The sequence below is a fragment of the Pinus tabuliformis genome, chromosome 4_2, assembly GCF_031772625.1.
Source record: "Pinus tabuliformis cultivar Carrire ecotype Pingquan chromosome 4_2, CPIR1, whole genome shotgun sequence".
Taxonomy (NCBI): domain Eukaryota; kingdom Viridiplantae; phylum Streptophyta; class Pinopsida; order Pinales; family Pinaceae; genus Pinus; species Pinus tabuliformis.
The window spans coordinates 771,628,595-771,646,688 of record NC_142304.1 but is presented as its reverse complement, the minus strand read 5'-3'; the positions used below and the strand labels follow the sequence as shown (position 1 = coordinate 771,646,688).

At 34.7% G+C, this 18,094-nt stretch overlaps 1 protein-coding gene across 1 annotated transcript in view; it reads left to right on the top strand.

The window, feature by feature from the left end:
• LOC149171899 (3-hydroxyisobutyryl-CoA hydrolase-like protein 5) overlaps positions 1–6,714 on the top strand; it is a 186,588-nt gene extending 179,874 nt beyond the window's left edge. The window contains exons 12-15 of the mRNA XM_089426125.1: positions 6,058–6,159; positions 6,293–6,334; positions 6,475–6,581; positions 6,672–6,714. Of these exons, the coding sequence (XP_089282251.1) occupies positions 6,058–6,159; positions 6,293–6,334; positions 6,475–6,581; positions 6,672–6,714 (294 nt within the window). The remainder of the gene's footprint in view (positions 1–6,057; positions 6,160–6,292; positions 6,335–6,474; positions 6,582–6,671) is intronic.
• Positions 6,715–18,094: the final 11,380 nt, after the last annotated feature.

The following is an 18,094-nucleotide window of genomic DNA, read 5'->3' as shown; positions in this document are numbered from 1 at the left end:
TCATAACCTTGGACTTGGTTGATGTAGACACAATTATATTTCTCTTATCTTACATTTGACCTACACTTGGAATATTCTTATTTAGCCCTTGAACTAATAAAGCATCTGTTTATCCTCTAGTTTTATTAATTCTGGCTTTACCTTGTCCTAGAACTTTTGCTGAAACATTACTTCCAAGAATAACATTACCATGTTGGTTTTTCCTGAGAGAATCCATATTACTATTATCTCCATTCATGTGATGAGAACATTCATTATCTATGTACCATTAATCTTCATCTTTAAATGAGCAGAGAGCAAGACGACACCTTATATGTTCTTCTTTTTCCTATTTATTATGACAAATGTTGGAGGATCCATCCTTTTTAGGTCTTCTGACATTAATGTTGTTATCTGGTTGCTTACCATGTTGTCTGTGGTGATTCATAGACTTGTTCCTTCATTCTTTTGCTATATGCCCAAGCTTGTTACAAGCATAACATATTATATGTTTCATATTCCTTATATTGCAATCAATGGCTTTATGACCAAACATATTGCAAGAAAAAAAATATCCCTTAAGGTACTTGGAAGTTGTTGATCTTTTTGTGAGATGGTTATTAGCTTGAAACGTTCTACTTTTGCAATTTGTTGCAACATGTCCATAATTATGACATATAGAACATTCATCATTATTGATCAAAGGAAAAAGTCGATTAACACTTCTATAGTTAGGAGTAAATTATTTCCTTCGAATATTTTCTTTCCTTGGTTGTTGATGAGGTTGTCTACTTATCTCTTTGTTCGACACTTCATATTTTGCATTAGAATTCCTTGCCACAGCTTGTGAACTAGATTCTCCATGAATAGTTTCACGAAAACCAAGATCATATTTGATGGCAGGATACCTTTGACTACTAAGAATATTATCCAAAATCTTAGTACTATCTTGAAATTGCAAATGCTTATCTTTTTCTTCTAATTTACCTTTTAGTATATTTACCTCAACCTAATATTGCTTTTCCTCTTCTAGATACTGCTTCTTCATAATTCCTTCAACCTTTATTGCTTCCTCCATTTGCTGCATTAATTTGAGAATCTCTTCTTTCAACCCATTTTCTTGTTCTTCAAATGCTTGAAGTAGTTCTTCATTACGCTTATCTGATTTTTCAAGATCTGCTCTTAGAGAAATGACCTTAGCTTCAAGACCTTCACAATATTTGTTACATACGATACCAACATGATCCTTGCTATCATAAGCCTACAACATATCTTTAAGATTAACAATATTTTTCAAAGAAAGATCAAGTTTTGTTCTAAGATAAAAAATTTCTTTCAACCTGTCTTCTTTTAAATCAGCAACTCCATCTATCTTTTTGGACACATTGTTAGATATAGGATTACTTGGGACTTCTTCATGTATTTGTTGTAGCTTATCCCACACTTGCATTACAGTAGTATACTGCATAACCTTATTCAATATTGAATCAGATATGTTACAAAAGATGTTACTCAAAGCCTTACTGTTCTTTTGAACTTCTTTATCTGATGGAGGAAACTTCATGTAACCATTGCACACTAGATGCTAGACATTGAGATTCATTAAATTATACTTCATCTTTCCTTTCCATTGTTGATAATTATCTTTTCATAGCATAGGAACACCTGCATTGTCCATTGATTCTAACTTTCTTGATCTGTTTCTTCAAGAGGTGTCATTTTTTAATATGTTTTCTCTTTAGAGTGCTTACTTTCACTTTTACCCATAAGTGCGAGCTCAGTAGTTTCACTATCATCATCACTATAATTATGGCATACATAAGGAAATGGATCACATTTTTAAAAAAACCCATACCTGATGATGCTTCTCCTTCTTTATTCTTAATCAATAGAAAGGGGGTTGCTCCCAAAATTGAATATTTGCTGACATCTATAACTGTCACTACATCTGATATATTCCCATCAAATTTTTCAATAAAAGTACCCTTTTATTCAAGGCCATCAAAATCATTATTACTCTTTTCTTCAAATTCCATAAGTGACAATCTTGATTAGACTAACCTTCTTTACCATTTGAAAGACCATCATTCTCTTCATGTGTATAAAAAATTCTCTTATTTTCAAACCTTTTCCTATTTATTTTTGCAGCTTCTTTTCCTTTCTCCTTATTTTGTCTATAGGGACACTTAGCATTATAATGACCAACTCCACCAGAAGAAAAACATTTAACAGGAAGCTTACATCTAAATCTTCGAGTACCTTCTTGGATTTTCTTTATGAATATTGCCTCTTCTTCTTCTGATACATAACATGATTCTTCCTTTTCTTTTCCTTTTGTTGTAGATTTGAATGTTTCTTCTCTCATGTCTAAAGGACCAGCTTTCCTCATCTCAAATGTTACAATATTCCATGGAGTTGATCAAGTTTGAGGCTTTATATCATGCACTTATTCAATAAAAGAGACTTTGGAGTCAAACTTCGGAGTCAGAGATCTCAAAATATTTTCAACAACAGTAGCATCTTTTATTTCTTCACCAATATTTCTCATGGAATTAAAAATTTCATCTACTCTAGAAAAAATGATGCAATTCTTTCATCATCATGCATTTTCAATGTCTCATTCTATATTATGAATTTTTGAAGTTTAGCACATTTTACCTTGGTGTCGCCCTTGTAAGTTTGGACAATGTTATCCCACATTCCCTTTATTGTGTTATGCGGCATTCCCTTCACAAAATTGGACTCTGCCAGGCTTACCAAGATAGCATTTACAACTTTTTCATTGGTTTCATACTGTTTCTTTCCTGCAGTATCTGAAGGAATAGAGGTTGGATATTGATATCCACTTTCAACGATTTCCCATACATCAACTCCTAGTGCATGCAAGTATGCTCTCATCCTAACTTTCCAAAAGACAAAATTAGTTCCATTAAATATAGGAGGTATGATATAAAATACTCCTTCGTGGCTACTCATCTTAACGGATCTACTTCAAGTGATCAAGATTCCGCCCAAGGATCTTCCTTGATACCAATTACTAGGAAAAATACTAAGGGAGGGTGAATCATATCTTCAAACCACTAAACTTTTCAATTTCATATCTTGATTTCTATACAAGACTTTACTGAAGGGAACCCACGTGTGTACATGATTGTTATTCATACAACTAGCATATATCCAGTAAAACACATTTATCACTCAATTCATCTTCTCTTTACCTTGAGTCATGCATTAGTACTTCATTAAGCATGAAATAAAAAGTAACCATGTGCAGTAAGAAAAAAATAAACCATCACAGATAATCATCCCATATGAAGACCAGGTTTTAAGGTGGAAACCCAATTTGGGAAAAAGCCACCGATGTTGTTTTCTTTGTCTTCTTTTTAATATAAAGAAAAACTTCTTACAATCTTGTATTGGAGCAGACTCGTACTAGCACACAGGAACCCACTTGCAGAAGGTTACAACCTTCGCTCGTTTTCTAACACCCACTCGAAGGGAGCTCCAACCCCTTGACATGATTTACCAGCTACCACTAGAAGGAAGCTTCAAATTCCTAATTGAAGGCTCCAATCCTCAACACTTCCGCAAACCATGTTTCATAGATTTCGATACTGTATCCACCTGCTACAAGACATCATAACTGTAGGCCACGTTTCATCAAAATTTCAGACTGGACCCACTACCATCATTTAAGCCCAAAACCAAACATCAAAATTGAAATTTATCACTGTAACAAAACTATTGAACCAACCAATTACTGAAACCCAATCACTAAATCAAACGAACCAACTCAAACTCAAATCAATCAACTTAAACAACCATAACAATTAGATCACTGTAACCAAAATACCAATCAACATATTGCACATCACAAAAACCATAGTTCGTTATTGCAAACCCTTATGAACCATATATCAAAATTTTTACACGACTTTATAGTAGAAAACCCACGTGCGTATGCGCTTTCCGTGAGGCATACCCACATACAGATCTTAAACTGTTGAATCCTGAAAGTTGAACCATTGTCACTCTGAAATAAATACTGAATCATACAAAGATCCACTGCATCATTTTGAAACAATGATAGAACATTCACTGAACTTCGATCACAGACAAAAAGTGTCATCATCATTCTTCAATAAATCAATCCTTCATCGAAACATCATTTTTTAAGCCCAAAACAATTCATTGACAAACAACAGAAACATAAAAAGAATGATTAAATTGATCAGACAACCTTTTCATCAAAACCCTAGATTTTGTATGCACTTTCCTTAAAACAAATCCGCGTGTATACATGCTTTTCAAGAAACAAACCTACATATAGATCAGAATATATACACAACTTACTAATATCAGACAGACATGCCCTTCAGGCTATAAAACTCGAGTATAGATTTGCATTTACCGACACAAAATTTCGTTGCATCACAGAACTTCAGACATACCCAAATCTTGGCATACACAAAAAAATCATGTGTCAAGACACTATCAACACAAACCAAATCACCCCATAATCAAGATGGTCATCTCAGATATATTGGATCTGATCTATCATCAAATTTTCGGGTGCATACTTAGTTTTAGATCAAGCAAAACATCAAAAACCCATTATATGCATATTTGCTTGAGTTCTAACTATTCATAAAATATTCATCACTTGCACACTTCTACCAATTTGATCAAAACATCCGTTACTGGGCTCAATACCACAGGGAAATACCATTTTCAGGACCCATGGTATTTTGAATACCATGGTGAAGAAAAACTGTACAAGCCTTTCCCTCTTCATACCCATGTGTGTACGCAGATTTTCTTCACAAAACCTGCATATACTCTACTTTGCTTCACCAAACGAGAGTGTGTACACTAATTTGCTTCATAAAATCTGTGTATACTCAACTTTGCTTCATAGAACCTATGTATACTCAACTTTTCTTCACCAAACCTTCATATACTTCTTCAAACTTCATTTTTATCACTTCTCTATCTCTGCGCTGCTATGCCTTTGATCAAACTCTTTGTCACATTTGTAGACACATCTTGTTGACATCTTCATCAAGTAGGTTGCCATCAAAGAACAACTCATCAAGTAGGTTTCCATCAAGGGCAACCCATCAGTCGTAATGCCAACACAATGGTCATAGTAGGGATGTTAAATTAACCCTAAACACTAAAATATAGCAAATCTTTGTTGCTAGAATGTTTACTTTTGACATTGCAACATACATCTAACTAACAAAAGAACTCCTTAAAATGATACTACAACTCATCACACATTACACCTTTGCAAGCTTCACAAATAGCATATAAATACTCACATACAACAAAATGTTTTAGAATAGCCTTATAGAGAAATTAATGCATGTAATTAAAAACAACAAAAACAAATCTAACTAAAAATCAACTTTCATACTAGAAAGACAACTCATCTAAAAGTCAACCTTGAAACATACAACACACATTAATTAGCTAAAACATTTAAAATATTCTAACAATATATGCCTCTAGCTTCTTTTAACATAATTTGTAACCATTCAAAAGTAGCTCTTATTACACACAAACATGTAATTCATGTCTTCATAAAACATGTTTTGACATCTATCAATGTAATTTTCAAAATCTTTTGACATCTATCGATGTACTTTTCAAAACCTATACACTAAAATATCCCTTATTGCATAGAAAGATGGAAAGAGGTAACTCATATATTCATCGATCATATTTTGAAATACATCCCATGTGTTTACATGATTCCTGGAACAAAGAAATGTGTTAACCTTTCCAGCAAAGACTGGATTCATTTTAACTCATCCCTTTCATTACATAGTATCTCATAAGATTAAACTTCATTTTTCTTGTAATTGGCACAATAAGGCATGGTTCAGACAATTTAAGTTTAAAATTTCAAATTATCTATAATTGCAGAAAAATACATGGTTTAGACAATTTACAGACAATTTAAGTTTAAAATTTCAAATTATCTGTAATTGTAGAAAAATACATGGTTTAGACAATTTACAAAACGTGCTTGTAGTCTCATTACTATTTATTTTGTAAACCTTCGCCTTTCAGGTTCGACAAGCACGCAAACAAACACTATTTGAATGTCTCAAAAAAGAGTTTCGTCTCACAATAAACACATTGAGAGGAGTAATATCCAATGATTTCTACGAGGTACAATTTAGATGGTTGACATTAAAATAATTTATCAAATTTCTGAAATGATAATGTTTTATTGCTGACATCGAAACTATGAGTTCAATTGTTCAAAATTTTAAAACATCTCACTATTTTGTGTATTTTGAAGGGTATCCGAGCTTTCATCATAGAAAAAGATAATTCTCCCAAGGTTTGTTATTGAGTCATTGTAAGGGCATTGTTTTCATAAAAGAGTAAAAAATAATATTATCTTATTAGAAAACAAGACACATTATCAGTTGTATTCACATTGTAATCAGATAAGGTTCGAATAGCTTGTACTCTTTGCAGTGGAATCCTCCCTTGGGTGAAGTCACCGAGGAAAAGCTAAACTTGCTCTTTAAGCCACTGGAGGAAGATTTTGAATTACAGCTACCCATCGAGGGGAAAATATCAAGGTTAAAATCTATCACATTTGATTTCATTTGAAGTGTGGTAGTGTGATTCTTATTTTTGGTTTTACAATTTTCATTGGATTTATCTTGTAGGTGGGAAGGAAAATATGAGAATTCAGGCTACAACACCAAGTAATTGTTACTACTTTTACCTTTAGAATTTGATTTGGTTTTTTTTTGGATTTAGCTGATAAATTTTAAAACTGAAACACAACTCTGTGCTTGTCAGGTACCCACATGATTGTGAAGTTCATACAATAATGACTCAGCTTAAGTCTCGAATGTAAAACACTCATTATTCTGAACTGAACTTAGTGAAAGAAGCAAGGAACTTCATAAATGTATTTGAGAAGTATAATAATTAATTTTTCGAACAATATTTTATTCCAATGAGAGAGACAGTAAATCATATTCATAACAAAGTGAATTATACTTTGAACTTGGTTTTTATTATGGTTTAGGGTTCACTCGATGAAAACATTTCTTTGAAAATACTGATATAATTTTAATGACAGGAATTTCTACCATGCACAACTATATTATAAAAAACTAAGATTAGAAGTACCAGTGAAAAAAATAATCATAAAAAATAGAGGTTTTTTTAATATTTATTTAGTTTTGGTTGTAAGTATGTATAGAAAATTATTTAATTTTAAACTAAAAGAAACGAAAACAAGAGAATTGAAGCCTATTTACAATGGAACTTCTATCCTTTTTCCTCACCAATATCAAAACTAAAATGAAATCAGAGCCATTTAGAGACCTGACATCATTAGGGGAAGAAATTCTCTTAGCTAATAGCTACATAATGTAGCACAGGTTGCGAAAACAAGAAATAACACTTTACCTTGCTATCAAGAAAAACATATCTCATGTATAGAATATAGAGTAGAGATGAGCAGATAGTGTCAGATAGCCCTTAAAAGAAGAGTGGACAAAATAACCAGAATCACCAAGAAGAAGTACAAGATAATTCACCTCCTCTTTGAGTAAGATTCAATGTTTAGTCTGAACATAGTTCGAAAGCCTCAAAATAACAATCCCTCATAAACATAAGAAAATAAGTCGAAAAATACAAGAATACGAAGAAAATAAGGGAAAAATGTAAGAAAATTAAGTTGGAAAATAAAGAGTGTTTCCTTCATTGTTTCTCAAAACTCTTAAAAAGAATACAAACAAGTGTAAATATCCAACGAGTATGGAATAAAGTTAACAATTAAATCTGCAATCTCTATAAAAATCTCCACATTGTTAGAATATAAATTTATATAGATTGTAAATATCCAATCAATATGGGACAAAGTTAATATATATAAAAATACCCAATATAAACTTCTTCCAAATTAATGCATTCTTACCTTGATATGATTTCACTTTTCCATTATTACATGGATTATAGTAATTTGAAAACAAGTTTGAATATGTTTATATATCAAGTACATATTTTTCATAAATAATAAGAGTGCATAAGTACATATTTTTCATAAATAATAAGAGTGCATACACTAATGAAAGCAATGCAAAAATGCTTAATTAAATTATTCAAAGGTACATGATTATAAAAACCCAAAACCAATAAGAATAATTATGCTAATCTTTAGCTCTCACACACAACATACTCATGACACACACATCACTATAAAAGATAACTCCAACTAATAAATAATTGGATCTGATAACTTGAACTTGACTCAATAAGTTCATTTAATGGGAGAGATTATTCTCTAACATTCCTTTAATCTTGACTATTATTGATTTTTGTTCCCTAAGTTTCTCTATGAAACTCAAAAACATTTTTTCCCAATGACTTGGGGAAGATATTTTCTAACTAACATATAGATCCACAAAATTGAAGTGATATGTCACCATTGTTGACAAGCTAACGAATGAAGTGATACCCAATGTCAATGTGCTTTCTTTTCTTGTAAAACACATAGTTTTTTTGACAATGCAATTGTTGAACTGTTGCCACAAAAAATAGTGGTTGAATCCTCAACATGTGTAACATATTTCAAAAATCTTCTTAGCCATACTACATGACATGTTTTAGTAGCGGTTGCATATTCTGTTTTAGTGGAAGATATTGCTTTGATACTTAAGAGATCAAACTCATGCCCAAATGAAAAACATATCTTCAAGTGATTTTTCTATCATCAACAATGCCAATAAATTCATTATATATGTATCTTATAAGTATGTTATCTTCAGAACCTATGTATCACAATCCATAATTAGTTGTACCTACGATATATCTCAAAATCCTTTTTCCAACTTTCCAATGAGATTCCATATGAGACTTTATAAATATGGAAATGTAAATAATTGCATACATAACATCAGGTCTAGTTGTAGTAGGCTACATGAGACTCCCTACACACCTCTTATACAATGTTGAATCCAAAGTTGGTCAATCATCTTGTTTTCTTAATTTTGTCTCTATTGCAATCAATGTATCTACTAGTTTACATTTGATCATTTTAAACCTCTTTAAAATATCTATAAGATACTTTTCTTGACATATGAAAAAAGTACTTCATAAGACTTAAGTTTTTTGATGAGCCCTTGTATCGCATCAAGGATGTTGCAACTCCCAAGGCTCTCAACTTAAATTATCAACCCAGGGTTCATACAAACTTAGAGGTGACATAGCTATATGCATAGCAGGTTAATTTCTACTCATGTCACCTTCAGTCCTTAGATTAGATCAAGGTATTAAGAGATCACTCCTTCAACTAATTACAAAGAGAATTTATTATGAAATCATATCATGATTGCAAGGAAATGAACATGATTCTAACTACAGAAATGAAAATTCCATTCATTAAATGTAAAGGCTAATTGTAATTGCATGAAAGGAATAGACTAGTCTAGTTGCAGAAGTAAACCATGCCACCCTAATTGCACACTAATCAAATCAATAATATACTTCCATGAATAATTTATCTAATTGAAACTTGCTTGAAAAGGAGGAATTCAATCTTCAATACAACTATGGAATTCAAAATTACTAAGACTGAGTCTACTTGTTGTCTCATGATTGTAATGAGGAAACGATGGGGTTAGAGTGGTCTTGGAATCTTCCATAATGAAAAAATTAAATCCTTGGGGCCATTATTCAACTTCAAAATGAAAGAGTCAAAGTTTATAGAAAATCTGGTGGGATTTTAGAAATGCTACATGATTGCTACATGAAGTGCTACAGGAGGCCCTATTTTGCTACATGAGGCCCTGTTTTGCTACACGAGGGGGTCAAAGAGATTTATGAGGGAAAGGATGGTGCCTTGAAGGTGGATGAAGGTGAATGAAGTGTGTGGGAGCCCTTTTTCCAAGCTTAGTACCCATAGGAGGCCTATATTTCACACAAGTTCATGTCCATGGTGTCCTTCATTGTCCCTATAAGGGTGATCTTGGTGACAAATTTTGAGAGCAGTATGAGGTGTCCAAGAAAAAGGTAGAATGGCCTAAGTGGATGTGGATGAGTCTGCCAACCCCTGCAAGTCAAAAATTATCCTTGTATACTAAACAAGTACATGCATTAAATGATCAATATTTCAACAACATGAATCAAAGTGGAAAGGATGAGTTGAATTTTATTTCTTTAAGAGCTAGTCTAACATGTACCTACTCTAATTGCCAAATCAATGCTACTAAATTCTAAGTTGCAGAAACCAATAATGGATAAGCGTTTCAATCCAAGACTTAACAATTTTCTAGGAAATCATAAACACATGTTTTTGGCTTATTGTTATAGACCTTCCAGCCACCCTTCCCACAAGAGAGGTAGTGGTCAAAATAGTTCCTACTTAAAGAAAGAAATAAATGAAATGAATTGAATAAGAACAAGTAAAGAATATAGGAGAGGGACTAAAGCCTCTGGTTTGGGCCCAAACCTAAGGGTTTCAACCCTCCAAAGTTAACTCAGATGCAGGCCAATAGTAAAATTTTCATTGACAGAAAATGAGAGTCACATACATCATATGAAAGATGAAAATAACAATATCAAGCACTAGGATCTTAGTAGCTACTCCTATCTCCAGCAAAATTTTGAATCCTAATGAGCCTTTAGGCTTGTTTATTTATATAAAAAGTAGTTGAGGGCAACTCCCTTGAAAAGAGGAGTCATTAGAGGAAATTTTAGCCTGAAATTTCCCATGAAATATTCACGTAATTTCCATGTCATAATATGTAAACCAATCAAAATCATTTAAATTTAAAAAGAGGTACATGTAAATATTTTGGAGGGAAAAGAATTAAAACTTTTTTCTTTTTTTTTTTAATTGTATTTTTGGCTTATCTCCTTATAGGTTTACTAAAATGTCAAGTGTAGATGCTCATTGGATGCAGAATTGGATTTTACATCCAACGAGTACCCATCATGCATAGTTTTGAGAAGACTCACATTCATTAAGAAAATGTGTTGAGCACATTTTTTAATGTATATTCATTTTTTGTCAATGTGGCTCTTCTCAAAAGTATGCATGATGGGTACTCGTTGGATGTGAAATTTAATTTGACATACAATGAGTGTCTACTCTTATTCTATTATTTTAACTATTATTTTATTATTTTTCCTTAGGAGGCCACTTTTAGGCTGAAATTTCCTCTAATGGATTCCCTCCAAAATCTCGAGATTGGTGGATATGGTTCCATTGGATCTTCACATGCACTTGAGTTCCTCAACCACTATTGAATTTGAGTTGTTGGTGAGGAGTCTTTGTTTTCCATCTGAGTTGGAGAGTTAATGCAATGGAAAATCCCCCCTATATTCTCTCTAGATGTGTCCAATAAACCCATGCATAGTAAATATCTCCAATTTTTTTTTTTTTTTATGTGCATATTAATCACATTAGGCAATGAAATACGACAAGCACCCTTTAGTCTTCCTATTAATCATATTATGGTTAAAAAATACAAATTAATGTGAGAAAATGAGATTTTTAAGGGTTGGAGGATAGCACAAGGGACCTCAAAATATACCTATTGATGGGACCCATCATCAACCCCTTGCTGAAGGTGTTTCTCACCATTTGAGAAACTCAGTCTCTGAAGTGAAGTTCATTTATGGCCCTAGTGGCCTCTTTAACATCCCAAGGCATCTTAGATGGTGTGCCTTCATGTGGATAGAAGCATGCATTCTCTTCTATGCCTATCCACTCCTTTTTCTTTTTTATCTGGTCTCTTCTCTCTTGTAGACCCAATGGTAAGGGAGGACTGAGTTTGAGTCTTATCCACTTGATCTTCAACCTTTGCATGATTCTTTTGTAGATTGGGGTTCTCTCTAAGGAATTTCTTAGTCTTTATGGAGAGTGATACTCTCTTATTTGCAAACTATGAGGCAGAGCATGCCATCTTCTTTAGCAATTATGTCCTCAACATCCTAGAGGTGTATTCAAAATGGAGGATAGTTTTTTCTTGGGTTGTAATATACCAAGGTGCCAATTTTGGATCAGTGGAGATATACGAAGCTGAAAATTTAGGATCAGTGGAGATGAAGTTGTGGTTACTGATGAAAACCTTGGGGATCACTAATTATTCTTTTATGTATAAATTCTCCCTCTCTTCTCTTGTCATCACCCTCCTTACTTCTTCATCTCTCGCATCTCCATGGGTCAACCAAGAGGTTGGTTCCATTAGTTTCATGTCTCCCAACCTTGAGTTGGGGCCCCGAAATTTCATGTCTGTGAGGATCATATTGTGCATGTAGAACTTAGCTAGTTTGGCTCTATTCTTAATGCTTTCCTTTTTGTAAAAGTTAATGAAATTTTTGTAGTCTTGAAAAGGTAGAGAGCCATACTATACTAATGTATTTATTCGGAATTGTAGCCAATCCTCCTTAACGAAGATGGCATATGATTTGGATGGTTTCATGGATTAAATGGCTTCCATGGATAAACTTTCCATAGTGGCAAGTTGTACCTCTTTTTCTCGCAGCTGCTCTCTTAACCTTTTATTTTATGTCTGTAACTGCTCTCTCATGACTGACTTTTTTAGCCTTAATTTATTCACTTCTTGGTTTATTTCATTCACTTTCTCTTCCATGAGGAAAAAATCTTTCACCTTCTTGGCTTTTTCAATTTGCATCCATCTATGAGTCATGTGTCTTTCCTTTTCCAACTCAAAGAAGAGTGGTATTGAAATTTTCTAGGGTATAATCCTACCTCCTTCAAAAAATTTGTAGTAGGATTCAAGGTTATGTTGTGGATCAAGCTCTTCGAGTTCTTGAGCGCCTTCTTCCATTCCTTTTGATGTGGCTTCCCCTTCCTATAGCATCTCCTGTTTCTCCTGTAGTAGCCCCTGTTTCTCTTGTAGCAACCTCGTTGTTGTCTATAACTCCTATATTTTCTCTTGTAACAAGCCAACTTGTGCTTCAGGCCTCTTATATGTGACTTCTCTGGTGGTCGGCCGCCCTATGGGTGATGAAGGTTGTTTACCTTTGCCTTTAGGGGAAGTAACCTCCTCAATTTTTCCTTAACTGGGTCCCACTTCTTCTCTTTTTCTCCCTTATTCATCAATGGTGATAGGGAGATTTGAAGGAGGTTAAGTCTTTCCTTGCCTTATATTGGTGCTCTTTCTTGTTTTAAATTACAAGGGGAATTTCCTAGGATGCTTTCTCTTAGGCATGATAGGTGTGCCAAGCGTGGCCAATGTAGCAACCACCTCTTGTTCTTTGTTTCCTAGTGAGAGGCTTATTTTCTTCCCTTGTCCTTTTGTCCTCTGAGGTTTGGATGGTATCTCAAGGTTCTCTTTCTCTACTCTCTATTTCTCTTCCTATTTTTCCTCTGTTTTTTCTTTGTCCTTCTCCTCTTCCTTTTCTCCCCTACCCCTAGTACTACATGTTGGTGTTTCTCTTTGTTGTGTGAAGGTAAGGCCTTATGTTTCAATGAAGGCCTCCTTGTCCATGTCCACAAACTCAGTCCATAGAACAGGGTTCCTTAGGTGGTTTAAGGCATCCTTGACAATGATATTAATGAGGTCATGATGGCAAATATTCTAATGCTTCCCATCCCTCACTTTCTAGCTCATTTCAATGATGGACTGTAAGAGGAAATGTGGGAAACTGAGTCTGTTTAGAATTATTCATTTTCAAGCTTATGTGATCCATATCATAATGTATAAAATATTTTTTCGAAAGAAGTCACATTGAAGATTTTGGTCGACGTGTTTCGAACCAACAAGTGTGGTTCATCTTCACGACACGATGAAGAAACAGATCTAGGAAGAAGGTTAAATAGGGAGACAGGTCAACCTAACAACTAGAAGAAAATGACTAAATTTAACCAGGGGAGGAAAAGGAAAAGTTTGATATTATTTAAATAAATTTTATTAATTTATTAATTGTTTATTTAATCTCTCTCTCTCTCTCTCTCTCTATATATATATATATATATATATTAAATTTTAATATCATTAAATACTAATATTAATATTAGTATTTAGTATTAGTATTAATACTAATAGTATTAGTAATATTAATAATACTAATGAAACTGGGAGCGAAGCGAAGACGACTAGGGTTTTATTTTACTGAAGAGGTTTTTCTCCATGGATGGGCGCAGAGGAGGGAGCTCCACTCCCTCCTACAAGGACGCGATGGCCAACAAGGGCAAGAAACCTCCAGAAAAAGGTAGAGGTAATGCTGAGGAAGGAAGAAGAAACAGGGAAGAGGAAACAGAAGGTACCAAATCGAAGGAGAATGATGGCACAAAAGACAAGGAGGAAAATGACAAAAAACAGGGAACAAAAGACAAAAATCAGAAGGGACCGTGTAAACCCAAGGCTGAAATCACTCCTAGAGTAGTTTTAAATGATCCAGCGCTGCAGGCGCACAAGGATCACATGCGGACTTATGCAATCATATGCAAATTCATGGGGTTATGGCCCACTAAAAAAGCTTTACAAACATGGATCAGATACCACTGGAAGCCTAAAGGAAGCATTGATCTTCATCTCGGGTCCAAGGGCATCTTCACTTTGGTGATCACTAACATTGAAGATAAATACAAACTGTTTGAAGGCAGGCCCTACTTCTATGCTGCAGTAGGGCTCTATATGAGGCCATGGATGATGAACTTCGTACCGGAGTGGGAAACTTTTAGTTCAGTCCCGGTTTGGGTAAGACTCTATTCTCTACCTCTTGATTATTGGCAAACAAAATCGCTAGCTGCCATAGGCAATAAATTAGGATGGTTTGTCAAAGCTTCTAAAGCCACAAGGATGGGAAAATATACCTCCTTTGCAAGGATCTGTGTGGAGATGGATCTATCAGGAGCTCTTCCGGATGAGGTCATCTTGGAGGTTTTTGATGAGGAATGGGTGCAGACAGTAGACTACAAGCATATTCTATTTAGATGTCGTAGATGCCATGAACATGGGCACCTTCTAAGAGACTACCCTCTCAGTAAAGCAGAAAACAAAAGAAAAACTAACACAACGAAAGATACAGACAACTTTCACAAAGTAGTTCATAAAGGAAAAAGCAGCAAAAAGGGGCCAAAGCAACACCAAAATGAAGGAGAAAAGGTTAGTCAGAATCAGTTCCAAGTTCTTGAAGAGGATGAAGAAATAGTAGTAGAAGATCAAGTAATGAATGAAGGTTATGAGAAGAAGGAGAAGGAAGAAGATCGTGATCGGACACAGGAAAACGAAAAATAGAAAGGGATCCTGATGAGTGATTCAGAGCTGGAAATGGATCAGGAAATGACCTAGAGTGAGATGGAAATGGAGGACAATGAGCTACAGGAGATTCTTCACAGAGAAAACCTGGATCTAGAAGGGCTCTTGATTCAGGGAACAATTGGCGAGGTAGAATCACTACCACAAGAAGAGTTCAATCGAATACAATAGTTATTCTTATGGAAAACTCAAGCAAAGGGTTTGGAGGGAGTAAAAAACATTGAAAGACAGAGTAATGAAGGGGTGAAAGCAGTAAAAACAACTCCAAGGTTAGCACCGAGAAATCCAGGAAAAAAAAGAGGTAGGAAAAAGCAGAATGAGCTACTGATGAAATGTGGAAAGCTTATGGTAGACTCAGGTAAGATGAAAGATCTAACCAGTTACTCCTTTACCAATCTTTAATTATGAAGTTCACAACTTGGAATATTAGAGGTCTAGGCAGCAAGAGAAAACAAAGAATGCTAAAAAATAGAATGAAACAGGCAGCTTCGGATATAAATTTCATCCAAGAAATGAACTTCTCCATTCAAAAATTAAGGCAAATACATAGTTAATGGCTCAGTAGATTTGAGTTTCTAGAAGTTAAAGCAGAAAATACAGCAAGAGGTATGCTCACTCTTTGGAATCCCTAAAAAATTGGAATAATTGATGCGGAGGCATCAAGGAATTATTTATCAGTGGTTATACAGCCTGTAGGAGACAGGGACACTTATCTAGTCACGAATGTTTATGGCCCTCAAAGGTTAGATGACAAAATCAGGTTTATAGAATCCTTGGTGGATCTCCAGGTCAGGCATGCAGGATTACCTTGGGTCATAGGAGGGGACTTCAATATGATTAGATCTCTCTCGGAGAAAAAAGGGGGTACAAGAGCTCTAAATAAAGATTCCTTAGCCTTCCAAATCTTTTCAGAAAACATGAAGCTTGTTGACATTGAGACAAACAATGGCCTCTGCACATGGAACAACAAAAGAGGAGGGGATTCCCAGGTAGCCTCCAAGTTAGATAGATTCATGATCTCTGAGGATCTCATGCTTATAGACAAGAAAATAATAGCAGGAATTCTTCCTTTTGGAGGCTCAGATCACTGGCTTGTTCAAATGGAGATTAAGGGCATAGATACCCCAAGAAATAGACCTTTCAGATTTGAAAATATTTGGCTTTCACACCCAGATTTCATTAGTAACATTGAAAATTGGTGGGCAGAGGATTTGCAGATTCAGGGATCAACAATGTTCCTACTACACAAAAGATTAAACCACATCAAGCTAAAGCCAAAAGCTTGGAACAAGAATGATTTGGAAATATTTTTGCAGGAAATATATCTGTGGAAAATAAAATTCTGGAGCTCAATCAAGCTTTGATCAAGGAAAGCTTTGATAAGAACAAAAATGATCAAGTAGAGAAACATCATCAAGAATTGGAAAAGTTGTGTAAACAAGAGGAAATTTTTTTGAAACAATAATCAAGAGTTCAATGGCTAAAAGAAGGAGAGCGTAACACTAAACTTTTCCACAGATCCACCATTTCAAATAGGACTCACAACAGGATCTCTTTGATCAAGGACAAGGATGGGTAGATACATCAATCCCATGAGGAGATAGAAGCAGTGTTAGTTAAGCACTTCCAAGGGATTGCCCAGGAAATTTTTTTAGTAAGGGAACCTTTCATCAAGGACTTCACTAAACACATCCCTAAGTTGGTATCCAGAGAGAATAACGGTAATCACAATAGACCTGTAACTGAAAAGGAGGTCAGTGAGGTACTCAAGGAAATGAAAAATGGCAAGGCTCCAGGTCTGGATGGATTCAATGTGGATTTCTTTAAAGCTTGTTGGAATATTGTCAAAAAGGATATTTTAAGGGTAGTGGAAGATTCCAGGCTAAACAGAACTATTTTGAAGGCACTCAATACCTCCTTCATCTCCCTAATTCCAAAACAGGATAATGCTCAAATGCCAGAGAGGTATAGGCCAATCTCTTTATGCAATGTAGTTTACAAGATAATTTCCAAGGTTGTGGCCAATAGACTCAAACCATTTCTACCTATGCTTGTTTCAAGGGAACAATCTGGTTATGTGGAAGGTAGAAAAATACTAGAAAAAATCATTCAAGCTCACGAAAGTGGTTGACTCGTTAACTAGTAAAAGGAAAGTGGGTATGATCATGCAATTAGACATAGCCAAAGCATATGATAAAGTGAACTGGACATATATCAGGAAAGTGCTCACCGCATTTGGTTTTGATCATAATTGGGTCAGATGGGTCATGGCCCTGGTGAATTCCTCCAGCTTTTCAATTTTAGTTAATGGCTCTCCCTCCGAAATTTTTCTTCCTTCTAGAGGAATCAGACAAGAAGATCCACTCTCTCCTTTTCTCTTCATCCTTATGATGGAAGGGTTGGGGCAGTCTATTAAGCATGCTAGATTAACGGGAAAAATTCAAGGACTCCAAATATCAGAGAATGGTCAAGTTCTGACTCATCAACAATTTGTAGATGATACCATGTTACAGGGAATTCCCACAATCGAGGAAGCGCTTGCATACAAACAAATTTTGTGACTTTTCTATGGAAATAGTTATGGAAGTCAATCTTTCCAAATCAAAAACATTTTTCTTTAACACCCATATAGCCATTTAGAGAAACGTCTCCAGAATTCTTGGCTTTCGAAGAGAATCCATCCCCTCTAAGTCTTTTGGAGTTCCTCTAATGGCTAAACCTTTGCACAAGAGAATTTGGGAACCGTTAATCATCAAGATGCAAGATAAGGTCAGGAAATGGACAATCAGGTCTTTAAATCTGGCTGGTAGACTGGTTCTTACAAAGGCAGTGCTCCAAGCTAT